The 14,685-nt window shown below is 55.6% G+C and overlaps 1 protein-coding gene across 2 annotated transcripts; it reads left to right on the top strand.

Moving 5' to 3' along the window:
• Positions 1-324: 324 nt before the first annotated feature.
• On the top strand, positions 325-12,824 carry MARCHF2 (membrane associated ring-CH-type finger 2). Of its 2 annotated transcripts, XM_023244497.2 has the most exons (5): positions 325-479; positions 3,257-3,484; positions 8,384-8,579; positions 10,122-10,331; positions 12,232-12,824. In XM_023244497.2, the coding sequence occupies exons 2-5, from the start codon at positions 3,309-3,311 to the stop codon at positions 12,388-12,390; spliced, it is 741 nt and encodes a 246-aa protein (XP_023100265.1). In that variant the 5' UTR covers positions 325-479; positions 3,257-3,308; the 3' UTR covers positions 12,391-12,824. The 2 variants fall into 2 exon arrangements, with proteins under 2 accessions (XP_023100265.1, XP_023100266.2); XM_023244498.2 differs by lacking the exons at positions 325-479; positions 3,257-3,484 and adding an exon at positions 7,519-7,694.
• Positions 12,825-14,685: the final 1,861 nt, after the last annotated feature.

The following is a 14,685-nucleotide window of genomic DNA, read 5'->3' as shown; positions in this document are numbered from 1 at the left end:
AGAAACATAAGGGAGGTGATGAACACTTACAAATCCCTTTGCTATGAGTCACGTTCATTTCCGTAACGGTTTTATTTATTAGCTGGCACCGGTCGACGGCAGGTGGCGCCACCAACCCCGCTCGTGCCCCCTGCCAAGATGGGGCGGGGAGAGGGCTGGGGGTGGAGCCGGGACTGGGGGCGGAGCTAGGACGCGGCAGGGGCGGAGCCAGCAGCCGCGGCGCCGCGGGGCCTGTGCGGCCCAGGACGTCCCCGTCGCCCCCGGCCCCGCCTCCTAGGGCGGGACGTGCACGGCGATTGGCTCATGCGGGCGAGAGGCGGTCGCCATTGGTCCGCCGCACCGTCGGCTCGGCGGGCGGTGTCCGGACGCAGGTGCCGGCCCGAGCGAAGCTAGCGGCGCTGAGGGGACCGGCCGGGCCGGGACCAGGGCCGGGGCTAGCGAAGGGGCCTGCGCGGCCGCCCGGCCCGGCCGCGGATCAGGTAGGCACAGGCGGGCGGGTGGGGCCGGGGGGCGCGGGTCCGCGGGGTGGCCCCGGGTTCGAGGCCCGAGCCTGGCTCCCGAGCGGGACGATCAGGCTCAGACTCTTCGGCCTCAGCCTTCCCTGGAACGAGGGGATCGCAGTTCCGGTCTCGGGGTCGGCGTGAGGTCCCTGAGGCCCGGCACACAGTAGGTGCCTCTCCGCGCCTCGATTTCCCCGTCTGTGAAACCGGGTCATCCCAGCGCCAACCTAATGGGGGCTTGTTAGGAGAATTCAGAAGGTGGTGGATGAGGAAAGAGCCCTGCACACAGTAGGCGGTCACTAAGTGCCTTCCCCAACCTCCTTCTCAGGGGGGCTCTGCCTGGAAAACAGTAAATATTGTAATAACCCAGGCACTGGATACAAAGGACTTGCTTAGCAGAGTGCCGGGCTGTTAGGGGATGCTCAAAACAAGGTGGTCAGAATTGATATGATTAGCTCATTTAATCCTCCAGGGACCATAAGAGGTCGAAGTACTAGAAACGTTCCCTGTTATACAGATGAAGAAATTGAGGCTCAGAGAAGGCTAGTCCTTTCCCTTGGGGCCATACAGCAAATGAGGGCAGAGCAGGGAGTAAACCCTTCTTAATAACTATGCGTGTAGGAGCTGGGTATCATTATGACCCCCATTTCACAGATGAGAAAACTGAGGCCCAGAGAGTGAAGCAGTTTGCCCGAGTTGACACCGTAGGGAGTTAGGGGCCCTCTGATTCCTCTTCCTTTAGTTTCTTGCTCTCGGGGAAAGAAGGCTGGGCAGGTTGCAATGCCCCAGCACCACCCCAGATGGGCCCAGACGCCTCTCTGGAGGAATTGAGCCTGGGGGCTCCTTCTCAAGAAGTTTTCTCAGCAAACAGTCTACCAGCTTCTTCGCCTTATTTGACAGAAGAGAAGGATGAGGCCCAGAGAGGCAGAGTGGCCTGTCCCAGGACACACAGCATCAGTGACGGAGTCAAGACTTAAAAGAATCCAGGTCTTTTGAGCCCCAGACGCACTCACTGGGTTAAATTCGAATCTTGGTACTGTCCCTTGTTAGCTGTGCGACCTTGGGCCAGTAGCTGCCCCTCTCTGAGCCTCAGTCTCCTCACTTGTCAAATGGGGGTAATTATTAGACTTCTGTCGTATGTTTGTTGGAAAGACTCAGTGAAATCTATCCCCCAGGCACTGGGCCAAGTTCGCTTGGGACGTTGGCTCACGCTCCCAGCCCAGCAGCCCCCGAGCTGAGTCGAGCCTGGAGTTTTGGCCCCTTCCAAGCCCGGGCCTCTATGGTTTGCACAAACCTCTAGCCTCTAACCATCTCTGATTCCCACCATGGGCGTTGGCGGACCAAGGTGTGGGGGTCACGAGGGCTGATTCTCCCCACCGATTGGGGGGCTGAGACATTAATGCAGCAACTTTGTGCCAGACCCAGGGCAGGCGCTGGGGACGGTGGAGTGCATGTCAGACTGGGTCCCCCCTTCCCAGAACTCACTGAAGGACGGAAGGCAGATGTGGGTCCACAGGAAGATGAAGAAATATATAAGAACGCTTCAGAGAGGACCACATTCGACGAGCTCAGTAATATGGATGCCTGTGGCCCTTCGGCCAGGGAGTTCAGGGAAGGCCTCTCCAGGGAGGCGACCATTGAAGGGGACACTTAACAGCAGCTATTTGGAGTTCAGTGAGCTTCTCAGTACGCCCCGTGTGGTAGGCCCTCCACGGAGCTGCTGTCGGAATTTGGGTGATTTTCAGGCCTTGCTTTAGTGGATTTCCTGATGACCTTTAACCCCCAATAGTAACTGAAATGCAGAACTTAACATCCAGGAGCCGTGCTGGTTCTTGTAATGCCCAATCACTTGTAGGAATGTTAAGGCCGATGCCTGGGGCGGGGCTGGAAGAACGGATTCCCCTCTGTGTGCATTCTCTCGGATAGCCCGGAGGCTTCCCTGTTGACCTCTGAGCCAGACAGACGTTCTGGTTGTAGGCACCCGGGAGGGACAGGAGCCTACACCACAGGACAACACGACGGCCCTCCCTCCGCTGCCCTGAGGATGTTATCTAGGTCACACAGCCTTCCTCCCGCTCCTCCTGCTTCTGGGCTGATACTTGCTTATCTGGCCGGCAGTGGCCCAAGTGTGGAGGCCCCAGAAGGGCATGATGGGCTAGGAGGGCTCCATTGGCCACTGCTTCTCCTCGAGGACACAGGCGTGGCTCGGGGCAGCCGCCCTGGTGGGGACAGAGGCCTGCCGTAGCTCTCCCCAGCCTGGGCCATTTTCCCGATGGCTTGAGGTACCAAGGAGGTATCAGATGATGCACCTTCCTGGTCTGTGGGGCCGGGTTTCCAGCCCAGTTCTGCCCAACTCAAAGGCAGGCTCACCTGCTCTGAGCCAAGCCCCAGAAATCCAGTCCATGGAGGACAAGCGTCTATGTGCTTGGTGGGCATGGTTCCAGCCCGAGGAAGCACCAAGCACGGGCCAGCCACACACCAGGCACTCTAACTGTGAGGTGCTGTTACCGTGTCTAGAGAGGTGATTGGCCTTGAGGGCTAGACCTGGCTGACTTTTCTCAGGGGAGTCAGAGATAATATAACCGAGCCCCTGTCGTGCGCCAGGGCAAGTGGCATCTCCTTGAATCCTCACAGCCCCCCGACAGAGCCCCATTTTACAGATTGGGCAACTAAGGCTCAGAGAGCTGGATTGAAGCCCCGCTCAATGTTCGGCTCGAAAACCTTTCCCTTAACTTCCCTGCCGGGCCTCTCCCCAGGCTCTTGGGACCATGGGCCTCGGGCCCTGAGGACGCAGGGCTCCCTGTGGCCATGACGACTGGTGACTGCTGCCACCTCCCTGGCTCCCTGTGTGACTGCTCTGGCAGCCCTGCCTTCTCCAAGGTCGTGGAGGCCACTGGCCTCGGGCCACCTCAGTATGTGGCGCAGGTGACTTCAAGGGACGGCCGGCTCCTCTCAACCGTGATCCGAGCCTTAGACACGTCAAGGTGAGTGGTGACCGAGCAGGTGTCTTTGCCTGGGCCAAGCAATTTCCTCCCAGCCTGGGATCAGAATCATCTAGAGGGAACAGGTGGGCAGAGAGCGGGGGCCCCCGATCATAACCGCCATGTGGAAGCAGAGGCCCAGGCTGGCCAGGTCTGGTTTCTGCTTCTTCAGGAAAAGTGGAAATTCCAGATTGTCAGCTGACGTCTGAAGATTAGACGTCCGTGGGTGAGTAGCTCAGATTTTGGAGAGGCGTTACATAGAAGTGGCTAGCAGGGCAGGCGGGCTCAGATCCTGCTGCCAGCCTGTCTCCCTCGGGGACCCGGGACAGGTCACTCTACCCTCGTCTCCGAGATGGGGACACCTTCCCCATTGCATTGTTCTGAGAGGTCGTTGCCATGGTTCACATAAAGCGTCTGCGCGCGGGTCTGCCAGTGTGTATGTGTTCGATAAAAGGATTTAAGCCTCGGTGCCGGCTTTCCAGACCCATATGTGAGCTGACCCTGCCTGGTTTGCCAACTTGTCATCGTTCCCAAGGAAAAGCGTCTGAAGTAAACCCCACACAAATTCAAATCCATTTAGTTGAATTTAATTAATTGGTTTATTCATTCGTTTATTTATTTTAAAAGGAGATAGAAGTTTATTGAATACGCCACACGGGAGCGGTGGGTAGGACAGCAAAGGAGAGAGTGTCTGCCTCGAATCCATTTTAACTCAAGAAAATTCTTTTTAATATTTATTTATGTTTGAGAGAGAGAGAGAGAGAGAGAGAGAGAGAGAGGGAAACAGAACATGAGCAGGGAAGGGACAGAGAGAGAGGGAGACACAGAATCCCAACCAATCTCCAGGATCTGAGCTGTCAGCATAGAGCCTGACATGGGGCTCAAACTCATGAACCTCAAGATCATGACCTGAGCCAAAATCAGACACTTCACCGACTGAGCCAGCCACCCCATTTTAACTCATTTAGATCAAAAATAGCTGAGCAGTTGGCTAAGGAAACAAAAGTCTAAATGACATCTTTTTCTTAGCAAGGTTTAATTCATATGTGTTTTTCTAGTCCTTTTAAAGTTTATTTATTTATTTTGAGAGAGAGCGAGAGTGGGGGGGGAGACTGTGGAGAGAGGGAACCCCAAGAAGGCTCCGTATTGTCAGTGTGGAGCTGATTCGGGGCTTGATCTCAGGATCTGTGAGATCATGACCTGAGCCAAAATCAAGAGTCAGATGCTCAACCGACTGAGCCACTCAGGTGCCCCTCCAATTTTTTTATTGTGGTAAAAAATATATATGTGTATATATAATATAATATAATATAATATAATATAATATAATATAATATAATATAACATAACATAATATAAGCCATTGTAATACTTTTTATTTTATTTTATTATTTTTTTAACTTTTTTGTTGTTGTTTTAATTTTAGTGAGAAAGAGCACTTGAGAGGGGGACAGGTGGAGAGGGGCAGGGGAAGAGAGAGAGAGAATCTCAAGCAGGCTCCACGCTCTGTGTGGAGGGCTTGATCCCACGACCCTGGGATCATGACCTGAGCCGAAATCGAGAGTCGGATGCTCAACTGACTGAGCCACCCAGGTGCCCAGCCTTGAAACACTTCACCAAAAAAAAAATTTTTTTTTAATGTTTATGTATTTTTGAGAGAGAGAGTGTGAGCAGGGAAGGGGCAGAGAGAGAGGGAGACCCAGAATCCGAAGCAGGCTCCAGGCTCCGAGCTGTCAGCACAGAACCTGATGAGGGGCTCGAACTCGTGAACCGCGAGATCATGACCTGAGCCGAAGCTGGACGCTTAACTGACTGAGCCCCCCGGGCGCCCCAGAAACAGTCGAGTTCAGTGGCGTTAGGCACACTCACGGGTGTACCGCCATCCCCACCATCCATCTCCAGAACTTTCTCATCTTCCCAAACTGAACCTCTGTCCCCATGACACCCTGCCTGGCACCTGCCATCTACTTTCTCTGTGAACTTGACTCCTCCAGGGAGCTCATCTAAATGCATTCGTACAGTAGTTTTTCCGGTGACTGGCTCGTTTCACTGAGCTCAGTGTTTTCCATACTCATCCATGTCGTAGGGTGTGTCAGAATTAATTCATAAGTCATTCATTCAAACCTCAAAAGAAGCAGATGGGAGCCTCACAGTGCTTTGGAGGAGGCTCACTGCCATTCACCCTCCAAGTCTCCGCCTGACGTCACTTCCTGAGGAAGCCTTACCTGAGCCCAGATGATGTGGAGAGTGCCCTGGGCGTCCTCCAGGGCGTGGGTTTCTATGTCTGCATCTCCACAAGCCCCCTTGAAGGCAGGACAGAGTCTGTGCTGGTCAAGCCAGGCTGGGGGCCGGGGACATTTGGTGGGGTTGGGGGCCTAGGAAAAGGCTGACCAAAGCTGGGGTCTCCCTCCGTGGGGTTTCTGAGAGGCACAGAGTGCTTCCCTCACCCCACCCTCCCTCCTGACACCTGGGAAGACTGAGACCCAGAGGGAGGCGGGCACCTGCCAGTGTCACTGAGCGTTGCCGAGGCCTGAACTCCTGCTTGGGTTGGGGGAGCAGGGGGAGAAGCTGGTTCGGCCCCGCCAGCCAGTCCTGCGGTCCGCATAGGTGGGGCAAGCGACAGGCAGCAAAGAGTCCCTCTGTGACCCCGCTAATGGTCAGGAGACCACTTGTCCCTCTTGATCTGCCCCTTGGCCTCTCTGCTCATAGCTTCTCCCCTCTGATTTTGTTTTTGTTTTTGTTTTTTGCTTTTTTTTTTTTTTTTTTTAAGTCATCTCCACACCCAGCATGGGGCTCGAACTGACGACCCTGAGATCAAGAGTTGCACGCATGCTCCACCAACTGAGCCAGCCAGGCACCCCCTCCCCTTTGATGTTTGATACAGCTCAGCCCAAGCCCGTCCGGGCCGAAGACCAGGGCACAGCCACCTTCCCAGAGAGGAGGCTGCTGTTTGTCTAAAGGGCTTTTATCATCCTGAGCCTTTGGCCCTCTGCCCACCAGTCTGTGAGCAAGCCCAGGCCCTTCTCGAAGCTTCCCAGAGCATTTCCCCAGCCCTTCCTCCTAGCCATCCCCTGCCGTCTCTTCCGCATGGCTTCTGCCTGCTTCCCTGCTCATTCTCTCCCTTCTCTGGCTCTTGGCATGTGCTCTGGGCAGCCCCACTGAGGCCCCCCCCCCCGCCACTCCCCCAGTCCGTTCCCTTGTCATCTGTGTCATATGTGTTCCTTTCCCGCCAGGGCTTCATGAGCAAGGCCCATTTCTCTCGCCCTGCCATCTGGAACAGGCAGTGTAGCCGCTCAGGGTGCACGGGCCCTGGAGCTCAAACAGGTCCAGGACGTCCTGGGAATTAATTCCTGAAAAACCCCCGCTTCACGGGCTGCTAGCTGTGTGAGTTCCCACAAGCGGGGTCACCCCGCGGTGCCTCAGTTTCCCCATCTGTGAAAGGAGGGCAAAACCAGCACCGTCCTCACAGGCTCCCCACGAGACTAGCAGATTGGCCCACGTGCTGTGCTTGGAATACCTCACAGTCCGTAATAAGCCCTCTGTGATAAAGCAGGTTTCATTTTGTGTTGTCTCCTCCAAACTGGCTCTTCCAAAATAGGGTTCCCCGGGACAGGCCCCCCCTCCCCCAACTGACGTGGCTCTCTTCCTCAAGGTTCTCGTCCCTTCCACTTCCTGGAGTTGGTTTTTCCGGAGCAGGGATTCCTTTTCCTGTTAACTCTGGGCAAGGGGAGTGTGGGGTCAGGGTGGAGCCGGGCACGGCCTTTTGACATCGTCGGGGAAGGCAGCTGCCGGGCACAGGATTGATGAGAAAGTAGCCATGAGGGTCCGCTCGGGGTTTCGGCTTCAAGGCAGCCAGGCTCTGCCCCCCCAGCAGGAGCACCGAGCAAAGGATAAAAAACAGTTTCTGAGGGGAAACTGGTGTTCTCTGGAAAACAGCCTCCCTGCTCCGCCTCCTTCGTGTGTTCCTGCAGTCCTGTCTCTCGGCAGAAATGTCTGGAAAACAATGACTCATGTGCTGGACAACCTCTGCGCCCACCAAGGCCACACCCCCGGTCCTGAGCTGCCCCAGGAAGGCCCCAGTATCCCCAGAGACCAGGCTGGCGCTGAGACTTCCCTGAAGTGGTGTCTTCTGAGCCCAGGACATGTGTCTGTCTTCTGAGCCCAGGACACGGGAGCAGGGGAACCACTCTCCCTGGACACACAGGTTTCTCAGGTAGCATGGTCTTCAGGTGTGGCTCGATCCAGAGCCTCTGATGGTGTCTTTGAGAGAGCAGGGTCTTTCCTGTTACCCGGCTCAGCTTTCCTCTGTTTGGCATCATTCACAGACTCCACGTGGAGACCAGACTGCTGCCAGCCGCTCCAGACTTACATCAGCCTGGCTGTCTATAGCTGGGAGTTTAGGGGCGACAAAAAAAAAAAAAAAAGAAAAAGAAAAAAGAATTTCAGGAATTAATCCCCAGTGACTCTGATTGCATCACACATGCCGTTCCCTGAATCAGTCCCAACGACCAGGGGTGTGTGGTGTTCTAACTGGTGAGGCCTGAGGTCATCGGGGCTGTTGTCAGCTCTGTTCCAGTCCCGGAGGACCAAGAGCCGAGAGTGGGTTGGTTGCTTCGGACAATTAGGAGAGTATTGGCAGGAGAAGGAGGCTGGATGCGTAGGAGTAAGAGGGCTCACCTTGGGGCTAAAAACGTGCCACAGGAACCCCGGGGAGGGAGCACATCGCCACACCTCTGGGAATCCGGGAAGGCTTTACGAAGGAAAGGAGTTCGGAGCTGGGCGTTGAAGGATGAGTAGGAGTTTGCCGAGTGGCAGGAGACGGGCAACCCAGCTCGTGATCCAGTGGGTAGTGAAGCAGGCATAGGCAGGCAGCTTGCTCATGTGCCTTATCTCCGTGTCTAGTGATGGTCCCTTCTGCCGGATCTGCCATGAGGGAGCCAACGGGGAGAGCTTGCTGTCTCCCTGTGGCTGTACTGGCACGCTGGGCGCCGTGCACAAGAGCTGCCTGGAGAAGTGGCTCTCCTCGTCCAACACCAGCTACTGCGAGCTGTGCCACACGGAGTTTGCAGTGGAGAAGCGGCCCCGGCCCCTCACAGAGGTATGCTTGTGAGCCTGAGGTTGGAGTGGGCAGAGGGAAGGCGGGCAGGCATGGGGCCGGAGGAGGGAACTGCGTGGGAAGATCCTCCTCTATGGGATGGACCTCCCTTCTGCCCCCTGCCCCCACGGTGGATTCAGCTGATGGGGGTGGGGAACCCTGTGCCCCCTCCCTCATTTGGTCACCCCTGAAGCTGAGACCTGAAGAATGAGGAGCCGGTGATGCCCAGGCACCCGGCCTGGGGAAGGGCAGTCCTGGCAGAGGGCACAGCAAGTGCCAAGGCCCTGGGGCCAGGACGAGTTTGCTGTTCGTGGGGAAGCCTAGGCGGCTGGAGTGAAGCGAGGTACAGGAGGAGGATAGCGACCTGGAAGGAGGTGGCGGCAGCCACTCCGGGCTTAGTGGGCTGTGCCCAGGAGCTTAGACTTCAGCGTGAGCGTCACGGGTCGGGACTGAGATGAGCACTGTCGGATGGGATGCGGTGGCTGCCACACTGCTCCCCAGAGTACCGCTGGCCGCTTGGATGCCCTCGGGCTCCTCTGGGCTTGGCTTGGAAGGGAGCAGCAGAGCGCTGCAGAGTGAGGTCTCTGGGCTCCTGCAGAGGCCCCTGGCCCCACCTGGGAGCTGGGCTCTTAGGAGAACACTAGGTGGGGGAGGCAGCCCTTGCCTGCCCCGCCCCCTGCCCCCTCGCTCTTGTGCTCCAGCCACGTGGGCCTCCTCCCTGCTGTACCTCGTCCAGGCCGCAGGCTCCGACATCAGGGCCTCTGCATTTGCTGTTCTGCGGCCTGGGGCCCTGTCTCCCCCATTCTTAAACATTTATTTATTTTTGAGACAGAGAGAGACAGAGCACGAACGGGGGAGGGGCAGAGAGAGAGGGAGACACAGAATTGGAAGCAGGCTCCAGGCTCTGAGCTGTCAGCCCAGAGCCCGACGTGGGGCTCGAACTCACGGACCGTGAGATCGTGACCTGAGCTGAAGTCGGACGCTTAACCGACTGAGCCACCCAGGCGCCCTCCCCCATTCTTCACATGGCTGCTTCCGCTCATTGGGTCAGCTCACTGTCTTCTCCTCAGCAAGGTCATCCCCTCCCTGGCCATCCACCCCGTTTCATCCCTCCCGTACCAGCCCAGAAGCTCTGGGAAGGTGGGGACCTTCCTGTTCCGTGCACCAGAACCACCACGAGCGAAGCCCATTTCTCTTGCCCCTTCATCTGTGGCGGGCAGTGTAGCGTAGCGGCCAAGGGCACGCAGGCCCTGGGGCAAGACTTCCTGGGGTCCGGTTCTGGCTTTGTGGGTGACTAGCTGTGTGAGTTTGCACAGATGAGTCAGTCCCCCTGTGCCCCCAGTTTCCCCCTGCCTGTACAGTGTCTCGTCGTACGCAGGCTCAGTAAGTATATGGAGGAAGGGAAGGGCAGAGGGAGGCGCCAGGCAGGGGGCTGGTCCCACAGGCCCCGCCAGTCAAGATGGGCCTGGACCCCATCCCCAGGCCGGGACTGGTGGGGCTGCCGCGTGTAGCCCGCCTCGGCAGCTCGTTCCCCCACCCCCGCAGTGGCTGAAGGACCCGGGGCCTCGGACGGAGAAGCGGACGCTGTGCTGTGACATGCTGTGCTTCCTGTTCATCACGCCCCTGGCTGCCATCTCGGGCTGGCTGTGCCTGCGCGGGGCCCAGGACCACCTCCGGCTCCACAGCCGGCTCGAGGCCGTGGGGCTCATCGCGCTCACCATCGCCCTGTTCACCATCTACGTCCTCTGGACGCTGGTGAGTGCTGCCAGCCGGAGAGCAGGCATCTGGGGGGCTGCGGCTCAGAGCAGTCAGGCCAGGGGTTTGGTCAATGGCTCGGGGGCCTCCCTTCCCGCCTCTGCCTCTGCCTCTGCCTCTGCCTCTGCCTGGGTGGGAGCAATTCCCAGCATCTCGTGGCGCTCCGGATTCCGAGCCCAACCGAGGTCCAGAAAAGCCACAAGTCAAGTGTGAGCCTCCACTGCAAGGAGGTGAGGGCACCTGATCGGCTCCATTGTGTGTAAGCCCTGCCATACACGAGCCCAACAAGACTGGCTGGGGTTAGGGGAAAGGGAGGCTGGGAGGGTGAGAGACTGGGAGACTGGGAGAGAAAGAGCAGGAGAATGAGAGAGATAGACAGGAACAGGCTTCCAGCAGCCATGAGGACCCTCTCTCAGAGAGGATCCCTGGTCTTCCCTCTTAGGTATGACCACTTGTGTCTAGGTGTGGGGGCATCCCCCCCCCCCGCAAACACTGTTTTCCATGGCATCCACTTGCATTTTTTTAAACATACAAATAGTATGAAACCATAGGTATTGCTTTGCAGTCTGCTTGTTTTCACTTTGCTGACGTCCTTTAAAAAAGAAAGGCAGCTGCCCAACAGGGATTCATGGTCTGGATGTACCGTATTTATTGAACTAATCCCTTTTAATGGACACTGGATGCTTTCCAATCTGTTTTTCTCCCCACTTCCTTCCTTCCTTCTGTCCTTCCTCCTCCTTTTTTTTTTTTTTTTTTTTCTTTTTCTTTTTGCTGTTACCAGCAGTGTTGCGTTGGGCACCTCGTGTGCAAATGCTTCTCAGAACTTGCTTGATCAAAGACTGTGAACTGTTGACATTGATTTAAAAAAAATTTTTATAGACTCTATTTATGTATTAGGGCAGCTTTAGGTTCACAGCAAAATTGAGCAGAATATCCAGAGAGTTCTCGGATATCCTCATCCCCATACACGGCCTCCCCTGCTATCAACATGGCACCAGAGACGACAGGCCGTTTGTCTCAAGAGATGAACCTATATTGACACATCATTCTCATCCAAAGCCCACGGATTACATTAGACTTCACACTTCGAGCTGTACATGCTATGGGGTTTGGACAGATGTGTAGTAAATGCATCTATCATTATAGCGTATGTTATATACAGTAGTTATATACAGTAGTTACATAGTTATAACGTAGGTACAGAGTAGTTATAAACAGTAGTTATATACGTTACAGTGTGTGTATAGTTTCTCTGCTCTTAAAAATCCTCTGTGCTCCGCCTGTTCATTCCTCCCTTCCCTCAACTCCTGGCACCACTGATCCTTTTACTGTCTCCGTAGATCCTTCTTTCCAGAACGTCATAGAGTTGGAATCCTACAGCGCGTAGCCCTTCAGACTGGTTCCTTTCACTTCGTAGTATGCATTTAAGGTTTCTCCGTGTCTTTCCATGGCTAGAGAGCTCATTTTTTTTTAGCGCCGAGTAACATTCCCTTGTCCGGATGCCCCCCAGTTTCTTTGTCCATTCACTTACTGAAGGACGTCTTGATGGCTTCCGAGTTTTGGCGACTGTATGACCCACTGACATTTAATCCCTTCCGAGAGACTGTACCACTCGGGTCCCATCCTGAGAGAAACAGAAAGGGAGCTCCTTGCTCCCTGCTGCAGGGCCCTGCATTTTTGCAGGGGTCCAGAAGGTCAGTGGGGGGCTTTCCAAGGAGAGTGAATGGGTGTATGTACACAGTCTGTATGAGAAACATATGGACACTGTCCCTGCTTCTGGAAGCATGAGCCCAGCCCTGGTTTGGGCCAAAGCAGGTGCCCCAGGGGCTCAGTGTTCCTCCCTTGGGGGTGGAGACCAGCCGGCTGGCATTCCCAACCACCCCCCCACACTGCCCTGTAGGTCTCCTTCCGCTACCATTGCCAGCTGTATTCCGAGTGGAGAAGGACCAACCAGAAAGTTCGCCTGAAGATCCGGGATGCAGACGGCTCTGAGGGCACCCCGCACTCCTCGCTGGCAGCTGGACTCCTGAAGAAGGTGGCAGAGGAGACACCCGTGTGAAGGCCGGGCCAGCAGGGCCAGAGACAGCTGGCGACGCCCTGGTATTTGGAAGGACGAAATTGCCTGACCCTTCCTGCACGGCCAGAATGCTTTTGAGGCCAAGAGCCACCAAGCGGAGCTGGTTCTGTGATCCCACACGAAGATGTTTTCCGATCGTTTTGCACACCGTCGTACCTGAGGACAGATGGACGTGGTCCTGAGCTTTGGACGGAGCAGGCACCCTGATCTCGTCCTGAGGTCCGCCCGGCCCCTTGTGGGCCAGCAGCCGTGGCCATAGGTGAACCAGGGCGCCTGTGGGGCTGGGAGGTTCCGCAAGCTTCTTGGCTTCTCTGCACCCAGCAGGCTCCCTTTCCTGGCACCCTTGACTTTACAAAGTTGCACTGCGTCTCAAAAACCCACCCTGAACGAATAAAAGGAGCCCTTGCTGGACAAAACGGACTTGTCAGTTACGTTTCTGAACCCAGGCCTCGAAGGGAGGCCCCTGGGACCTGAAGGGAGTTAGGGACCATACAGAGGTTCAAAGAAACCTAACCGAACCCTCAGCTGGTTTGAAGGGATCTGTTGCGCCACACCGGAAGCAGCAAAGCCTGAGTGTTCAAGTGAAGAGCAGGGAGCAGGGTTATATAATAAATGACTTAAAATAAATAGTTGTAAGAACAGTTCCCACTTACTTTGCACGTAGAGTGGACCACGCATCTTACGGATAAGACCGGGGCTCAGAGCGGGGAAGCCTGTGTCCAAGGCCCCCACGGCTCTAGGAAGTAGAGTGAGGGTTGACCCCCAGTCCGCATGGGCCCCTGTGCTGAGCTTTCTGCTTCCCCTTCCGGGAGGACTCGGGAAAGGAAGAAAAATATGGTCATGGTAGTAACAGCACCTACTTCTTGAGCTCTTGCTGAACTGTGTACGTTTGAGGGTTCTCTGCATTGGGCCACGTTTATTACTCAGAGCAGATCTGAAAGGTGGGTTCTGGGGTTCCCTTAATTAGTCCCATTTGCAGATGAGCGAACGGAGGCTCCGAGCGGTGGGGTTTCTCACCCAAGGTCACACATCCCTGACGGGCTTAGTGTCTGGTGTGTTCTATTGTTTTCTTCACGAGTGCCCATCTGGGGTATGGGTCACCCAGAGAGGGAGAAAAAGCCTTTCTGCCTTAGATGAACAGCAGGGGGAAGCCAGCCTGGCCTTTGGGAGGGGGGCGGGGGGAGGAACAGCAAAGGGCGAAGGCCTGGAGGCTGACACCTGCCTGGTCCGTGGGAGAAGCCCAATGGCAGATGAGCCGCACTTGGAGTCCTGTGATTGAGGGGCAGAGGGGCAGGAGAGAGGCAGCAGGAAGGGTGCGCATGACTGTAGGCTTCTGGTGGCCTGCAGAACGGATGGTCCCCAAGTGGCTCAGCTCGGCCGGTGCTCAGGGCCCTCTGCAGCTTTTTACTCTACACAGGTCTGGCACCCGCCCTCTCAGGGCAACTTTGGAGTGCTTCTCCTGAAGGTAGTGCAGAAGCCCCAGGATGTGCTATCACGAAAAGAGAAAGTCAGAAAGTCGTTTCCTTTGCAAATCTCTTCCAACACTTTTTGTTTATTTTGAGGGGGGGGAGGGGAGAGAGAGAGAATTCCATGCAGGCTCCTCCCCGTCTGCACGGAGCCCCATGAGGGGCTCGAACACACGAACCGTGAGATCATGACCTGAGCTAAAATCAAGAGTCAGACGCTTAACTGACTGAGCCACCCAGGCACCTCTCTTCTTCCTCTTCTTCTTTTTTAATATTTTTATTTATGTTTGAGACAGAGAGAGACAGAGCATGAGCAGGGGAGGGGCAGAGACAGAGGGAGACACAGAATCCGAAGCAGGCTCCAGGCTCTGACATGTCAGCACAGCGCCTGACGCGGGGCTTGAACTCACAGAATGTGAGATCACGACCTGAGCCGAAGTCAGACGCTTAACCGACTGAGCCACTCAGACACCCCAGGCACCCCTCTTCTAACACTTTTATATAAAGTGAGGAGAAGTATGTAGTTTGGTGCTAGGTGGTCTTTAATGACCCTTAACCCTCGCAAAAGAGAGAGCAAGTCTTAGGCTCAGAGCTGTTGGCAGTGAGCATGACTGAATTTCTACTTTAACAGCATCCTCTTATTTTTCACAATAAGCTATTTTAGCAAGTTTTCAGTATGTGCTGTGATGTAAAGTAGAATTTAAAAGCATATTTCTTTTTTTTTTTTAATGCTTATTTTGAGAGCGTGTACTTGCACACGTGCATGCAGTGGACAGGCAGAGAGAGTGGGAGAGAGAGCATCCCAAGCAGA

The sequence above is a fragment of the Felis catus genome, chromosome A2 (genome assembly GCF_018350175.1).
Source record: "Felis catus isolate Fca126 chromosome A2, F.catus_Fca126_mat1.0, whole genome shotgun sequence".
Taxonomy (NCBI): Eukaryota; Metazoa; Chordata; class Mammalia; order Carnivora; family Felidae; genus Felis; species Felis catus.
The sequence above is the reverse complement of the archived record's forward strand: the minus strand, read 5'-3'. Positions and strand labels throughout refer to the sequence as shown.